We start from the raw sequence: 7231 nt of genomic DNA, 5'->3' as shown, positions 1-7231 counted from the left end.
ATAAGTTTCACTAGATGGCAATAGTAGTTTCATATAAATTTTTACACTAATGGCAATATCATCTTTAGGGTAAAATACTATTATACTATTTAAATATAAAACACAAATTTCTTGGATGTATTCAGAAAAATTTTTGGTTGAAATCCTCTATTCAGGTTAATGGCCATATTTCTTTTGACTTGAAAATGCAATTTCTTATCAACGTTAATAATTATAATCCATTTTGTACTTCAATTATATATTAAAAATTATGTTAATGGAACTCGAAATGAAAATAAAGGTTCGTTCTACATAAAGGTGAATGCATTCCTATTTTTTTATCGATAAGTAAATGTAGGTTGAAGTTAAGTATTGGAAACTATGTCGAACAATTAAAAATATTTATAGTCTGAAAGGGTAGTTTCATTATTCAGAAATATATTGTTGTATACACGATTTCGAAAACTAGGCTTTTTCATACTTTTAGTGGATTATGGCCGCTTGACATGATGCAAGACAACGTGCAATTCAATGCAAGATTTCGGAAGCTATCCATTAGACTCCAAAAGCAAGACTGAAGCATATATAAATATTTCCAGTGTTGTACTGGCCACTTTTTTTTTGTTTACTTTGATTAGTTTTGTTGCTTTCAATTTTAAACTGCCCAGAACATAATAATAAAGTTTGAGGTTAGGAAATTGTTTACTTTTACTTTCGGAATTGCGTAATGTTAAACGACATGCAATATTCGTCAATGTAATTTTTTGATTTTTCGAGGAATTGCATGTAATTTCTTGTACGTTGTCTTGCACCATGTGAAGCGGCTTTTAGAAATTGTATTCTTCAAGTAGACTACTGTTAAAGATATGAATCATTGAATTGGTACTATTTTTTTTAAAATATTAATATGCAAAATTTGATTAATGACGAAAAAATTTCATAAATAAAATATTTGTTTATTACCTTTATAATTATAACCGACGCCTATACTATTTTCAATCAATTTTATCAATAAATTCATAATTTTCATTATACTTTAAAAGTAACCTGTAGTAGAAGTATTCAGCACCTGATAAACAATTATCAGTTAAGGTGGAAAGTTAATGTAGTAAAGATGTTTGGATTGAAGGTAACGAGTCTCGATTCAACTAAATTCAAGTATACAGAATTAACTAAATATACTTTAATCATATTAATTATTTTTTAGCTTTTTTCGTATTCATTTATACTGATTATAACAACATCAGCCAATGGAGAGCTCTACACTTTTTTTCAAGATATCATAACATCTTTAGTTGACTTAACAGGCATACAACCGTTCTTATCACCGTTATATCCAGACAAAGAACTCGAAAGTAATCAGCAATCTTTTATATTTATATTAACATTTTTGTATGCATCCATAGGATCTAGATCCTATCATCTTATCAAATTTATTCATTATCATCATAGTGCGAAGCAGAGAATACCTGTTGTGGTGAAACTATGAGGTTGCTATCCACGAAGACTCTCCATCTCCTTCTGTTTTTAACTACATCTGCAAACTTTTTCTATGTTAAGTTTATCTTCTGCAATTAGTTCTCTATAGCTCTCAATGTTCATACAGGTATTTTCTTAGTCTTTTGTCCGTTGTATCCATAGTTTGATCGTTGTTGTCCGAGTCGTACGAAAACCAATTCATGGGTTTATATTATAGAAGCCTATTTCTTGTACTAAACGTAGCAGCTCACATTTACATATTTGCTTTCTTGTCCTCTGGAAAATCCCGGAGAGGACACTTGGGAAATACTTCTGCAACTCGAGCATCTTGCATGATGCCAATCGTCTTTGTCTTTGTCTCTAGCACTTCTATACATTAGACTTTTGATGACACCATCTTATTCCCTAACATCAGGATGTCTATGGACACGCATAATTGTTTTTTAACAGTTGTTGAAGCTCCTCAATACAGTTTCGTTGGTGTCGCAACAGACATATGGATGTGTGTTCATGTGTTTTTCGTAATTTTTTTTAAACCGTGCATCAAAATTCTTTCTATTGAGCCCACTTCCTTCCGGGGAGATTCCTAATTATTTTCTTCCTAATAATTTTCTTGGAAAGCCTTCAAAGTCTCGAATTATGTGTGTTTACGCCCTCACTAGGTTGTGGATGATCTTAAATTTTGATTTCTCAAATTCCTCTCTTCCAACAATATTTATCGAATTTTTAATGCAATTTTAGTTTTGTTGCATGAACAATGGGATTTCATCATAATCGGATCGAGTCCTTCAGGGATAGTTCTAGCAAACAGATTAACTGAAAATGAAAATATCAACGTTTTATTACTAGAAGCTGGCGAAGAAGCTAGTGTCTTAACAGACATACCAATAATCGCAGGAGCTTTCGGTTCTTCAAACTATGATTACGGATATAAAACAGAACCTCAACCGCATTTTTGTATAGGTTGTACTGATAACAGAGTAAAATGGGAACGAGGAAAAGCTCTTGGTGGTGGTACTATCATCAACTACATGCTTTACGTTAGAGGAAACAAGAGAGATTTCAATCTTTGGTCGGAAATGGGGGGTTCGGGATGGGCATACGATGATTTACTACCATATTTTAAAAAAATAGAAGATACCCGCGTAAATAAAATTGACGAAGACTTTAGAGGAAAAGGAGGATATTTAACTATTTCAGATGAACCGTGGAGAACGAAAATTTCAGAAATATTCGTAAACGCTGCGGAAGAATCCGGACTTAAATACGTTGATTATAATGGCAAACAACAAATAGGAGTGAGTTAAAAATAATTTTTTTTCATTAAATTATATTGTATTAAATTCAGGTATCGTTTGTACAAACAACAACGAAAAATGGTTTAAGAGATAGTGCGGAAAAAGCTTATCTGCGACCTGTACGACATAGACCAAATTTAGTAGTTCAAACTAACGCTCAAGTAACTCGTATATTATTCAAAGAAAAAACCGCTTACGGCGTTCGATATTTCCATGACGGAATTTTTAATAAAGTAACTGCTAAAAAAGAAGTTATTCTATCTGCTGGTACCATAAATTCAGCACAATTGTTAATGCTATCGGGGATTGGACCCAAAGAAGACTTACAACAATTAGGTATGATACAATTTATGTTAGTTATTTTTCCATATAAATCCTTCTTTTTATTATACGCTCTACCAATCGATGTTGTTGATGGTGCTTCTTAGAAGGGTCCAAACATTAAAAAGTCACTCGATGATAAGGCTGGACTAGACTAGTTTCTATCTACAGGGGTTGAGACAGGCAAAGACGCTCTTGGAATACTAAAACCAGGTTACTGAGGATCCTGTTTACATCAATAAGGACAAAATACATTTGGGTTGCAAAGTACAAGATATCTTACTACATGCAGACATAAATACTTGAGGTATAACGATCGCTGTAATAAATAACTTGGTTGATATCCATAAAAGATATCAAAAACCATGAAAGTAGAAAACTCCAGATCGTATTAAATAGAAGACGAAAATTTCTCGCAGTTACAGCCATTCCACTTTCCAAGAGATGTGGGTTAATAGATCAGCTGTTATTACTGACGATCCTCTTTACAGCAATGACATCATTTGGATTGCAATGTACAAGATATCTAACTACATACAGACATATATACATGAGGTCTAACTAAAAAGCCGTGGCTAACAATTTTCCCGAAGACATTCAAGTTTATAATTTCATGCATGCATCAAACTTCACCTTCTTTTTCAAAACATGCTAGAAACATTTTATAATTGCGGCTTTTTGATTATCATTCAGCAACTTTGGAACTGGACATGCTTCTGAAATTCAAATGCTTTTTAATGAATATGTAACTTACAGTATTGATTAACAATTTTAACAGCAGTAACTAGTAAAGCGTTCAAGTGGAAGATCATGGAATGCTTAGAAGAATTAAATGAACTGGTCAAAAAAGTCAAGATATTACTAATCTAGGTGCTAATATATAGAGGTATGAACGGAAAGGAAAAAAACAAAAGAATCTGACTAAACAAGGGGCCGGGACACTCTTAAAGGGAAGCTACTTGAAAGCAGATCAGAATAAAATAGAAAACTGCAACCTTCTATATCCGGTATCAGAACCGCGAAAGGTCTAAGAATATATTAACCTAAGCAGGATAAACTACACAGGAAAGTTCGTATTTTGGAATAAATTTGTTGGAATCTATTCCAAATTTCACTTTCATACTATAATATTCTAGGTATACCAGTACTACAGAATTTACCTGTTGGTAGAAAAATATACGATCATTCCACGTTTCCTCTAATCGCTTACCAATTGAATGAAAGCGTGACCGTTGATACAATAGATTTCCTTAATCCTTTGAATTTATTAGATTTGGCAAAAGGAAAAGGAAGATATACTTCCACAGGTTAGTATAATGTAAAAACTTGATAAACAACGAGTTTGAATCACACATTTAAACAGGAGGTGTCGAAGTCCTGGCTTTTGTTAAAACAAATATTTCAACGGACCCCGATCCTTTATATCCTGATGTTGAACTCTTAGTTTTGGGCGGTAGTGTAGCAAACGATGACGGGATAATATTTAGAAATATTTTTAACATACCACCGAATATTTACGATGTTATATTCAAACCTTTAGAAGGGAAATTTGTTTACCAGGTGAGTAAAAAACGTTTTGAACTTCTGAATGTTCACTTGATATTTTGAAGGTTACACCAATACTATTACATCCCGTTTCACACGGATTTTTAAAATTGAAATCCTCAGATCCATTCGACGCTCCATTATTATACGCTAATTATTTTTCTGATCCCAACAATAGTGATATCAAAACTTTCATAGCCGGTATACGAGAGATTCAAAGAATCAACGAGTTTCCGTCTTTAAGGAAAGTTGGTGCTACCCTCGTAACTACACCTGTGCCAGGTAAACCACTATTTAAGGAGGTCTTGTCGCCAAAAGGAATTAAATCGAATGTTTTAGGTTGTGAATTGTATGTTTTCGATTCTGATGAATATTGGGAGTGTGCTTTAAGGATCGTAATAGGTAGTTATTTTCATATGGTTTCATCTTGTAAAATGGGTCGTTCCGATGATAAAGAAGCGATCGTTGATTACGAATTGAAGGTATTCGGAATAGACAAATTGCGAGTGGTGGATGTTGGCGTGATACCACTACCTTTGTCAGGTCATACTATGAGTCCTGGTTATGTCATCGGTGAAAAAGCCGCCGATATAATAAAACGGTCCTGGAATATTTAATAAAAAACTAACAAAAAGTAATTCGTCTTGTTTTCTCTTTTTGAAAAACATAAAAATTTTGACGTTTCGACTACTTTCAGTCTTTATTAAAATAAGAATATTTAGAAATATATACAGGGTAATTCACGACGAGCTAAATAGATATGCATATGGAAAAGTACTGGGACTAATGTTCTGAAAATTTGCTTGCATGGGTTTTCCGAAATGTTCATTTCAGCTAAAATCAGCAAAAACTTCCGGTTATACCTAACCAAACTTCGTTATTTTTGTATTATTTCGAAATTTTTGGACACATGCAACTCTCCACTAAAAAAATTATATTTCCAAGTTTAAGTGAGTCACGTCTAAAGTATTTGAAATTTGGATAAATAACACTTACAGCTGTCAAAATATGTGAAAACCTCGACAAAAATTTATACAGGGTGTTCAGAAAATGGTGCCGAATATCGCAATGTAAAAATTTCGTAAACTTAATTTTTTCAAATGGCAATTCCCATTTTTCTCTTTACCATTGGATTTGACGTTTTAAATTAAAGGGACTTTGTTAGTAAATTCATATATCTCAAATTAACGGTTGTTGTAGAAACTTGAAAAAACTGAAATTTTCATGGTTTTTAATTGTCGGTTATTACTGAAGATTATTTCAATTTTTTATATATATTTTTATATATTCTCAAGTTTATTAATTAAATAATGGGAAAAATGGGAATTGCCATTTGAAAAAATTAAGTTTACGAAATTTTTACATTGCGATATTCGGCACCATTTTCTGAACACCCTGTATAAATTTTTGTCGAGGATTTCACAGATTTTGAAAGCTGTAAGTGTTATTTATTCAAATCTCAAAAATTATCAGACCTGACTCACTTAAACTTAGAAATATAATTTTTTTAGTGGAGGGCTGCATGTGTCAAAAAATTTCAAAAATGTGAAATAATTAAAAAATGGTGAATTTTAGACACACAATGCCTCATATAAAGTTATATTGAAATTTTGTTTAGATTCCAAAAAATTTAAAAAAAATCATAATATTCCGTTTAAAATAACGAAGTTTGGGTCCACTTCGGGTATAACCGGAAGTTTCAGAAAACTAAAATTACTTTAGCTGAAATGAGCATTTCGGGAAACCCATACAAGCAAATTTTCAGAACACTAGTCCCGGTACTTTTCCATATGCATATCGATTCAGATCGTCGTGAAGGACCCTGTACAGTGGGTTGATATTAAAAATTTAGAAGCAATAATTTTAATGACATGACATACTTTTTTAGACACACCTTGTATAAACGATTCGGATATATTACATCGGTTTATTTTCTTTCCGTCTACGTTAGGTCAAGAATTAAATTAACTGTATATTAAAACAAGTTAAATCAGTCACATAACGGTTATATAAAGATTTATATACGAATTTTGTTGTTGTGAAACATAATTTGGAAATAAATTGTAAGCCCCTACTTTCTCTTAAAGGTCATATGAGGATAAATATTCAATTATTATTACATCCAATAGTAATTAGATGAATTTAAACAAATCAATGTTAATAATTATTGAAATCTATCAGTAGTTTAGTCATTATTGACCTCAGAAAATCGACATACCCAGTATATATAACGCCCTCTATCTCGAAAACAGTTCAAGGTATAAAAAAATGTTGATAACAAAAGTTGTAGAGAATTAAATTCTCTACAATATTGACAAGGAATACAACTACCGTAAAACTCATAGAAGACGAGATATTTGCAAAATATGTAAAAAAATTCATTTTTGTGATTTTTCACCTTTTGAGAATAGTTTTAGGATACCAAAATACAAGTTTTTACATACTGGGTATGTCGATTTTCGGAGATATTCATCATATATGCAACACTTTATAGTAGAAATCGGTATGGTGAGTTGCCTTTAATTTAAAACTGACCATTAATAATTGCAGACCGAAAATGTTATTAGTAAAACTTAATAAATATCGAGCGAATACACAAAGCGTTTTCA

At 31.9% G+C, this 7231-nt stretch overlaps 1 protein-coding gene across 1 annotated transcript; it reads left to right on the top strand.

The window, feature by feature from the left end:
• The first annotated feature begins 1093 nt into the window (after nucleotides 1–1093).
• On the top strand, nucleotides 1094–5239 carry LOC130441743 (glucose dehydrogenase [FAD, quinone]-like). The gene is made up of 8 exons (XM_056775527.1): nucleotides 1094–1108; nucleotides 1187–1334; nucleotides 2200–2756; nucleotides 2807–3092; nucleotides 4214–4384; nucleotides 4441–4637; nucleotides 4688–4904; nucleotides 4962–5239. Exons 1-8 carry the CDS (start codon nucleotides 1094–1096, stop codon nucleotides 5237–5239), a joined length of 1869 nt encoding a protein of 622 aa, XP_056631505.1.
• Nucleotides 5240–7231: the final 1992 nt, after the last annotated feature.

The sequence above is a fragment of the Diorhabda sublineata genome, chromosome 3 (genome assembly GCF_026230105.1).
Source record: "Diorhabda sublineata isolate icDioSubl1.1 chromosome 3, icDioSubl1.1, whole genome shotgun sequence".
NCBI lineage: Eukaryota > Metazoa > Arthropoda > Insecta > Coleoptera > Chrysomelidae > Diorhabda > Diorhabda sublineata.
The sequence above is the reverse complement of the archived record's forward strand: the minus strand, read 5'-3'. Positions and strand labels throughout refer to the sequence as shown.

What these genes read in the sequence shown, in the direction of transcription:
- LOC130441743 (XM_056775527.1), top strand. An exon ending in AGAAGACTTACAACAATTAG is followed by an intron (nt 3,093 to 4,213) that starts GTATGATACAAT and finishes ATAATATTCTAG; the next exon opens with GTATACCAGTACTACAGAAT. An exon ending in AAGGGAAATTTGTTTACCAG is followed by an intron (nt 4,638 to 4,687) that starts GTGAGTAAAAAA and finishes GATATTTTGAAG; the next exon opens with GTTACACCAATACTATTACA.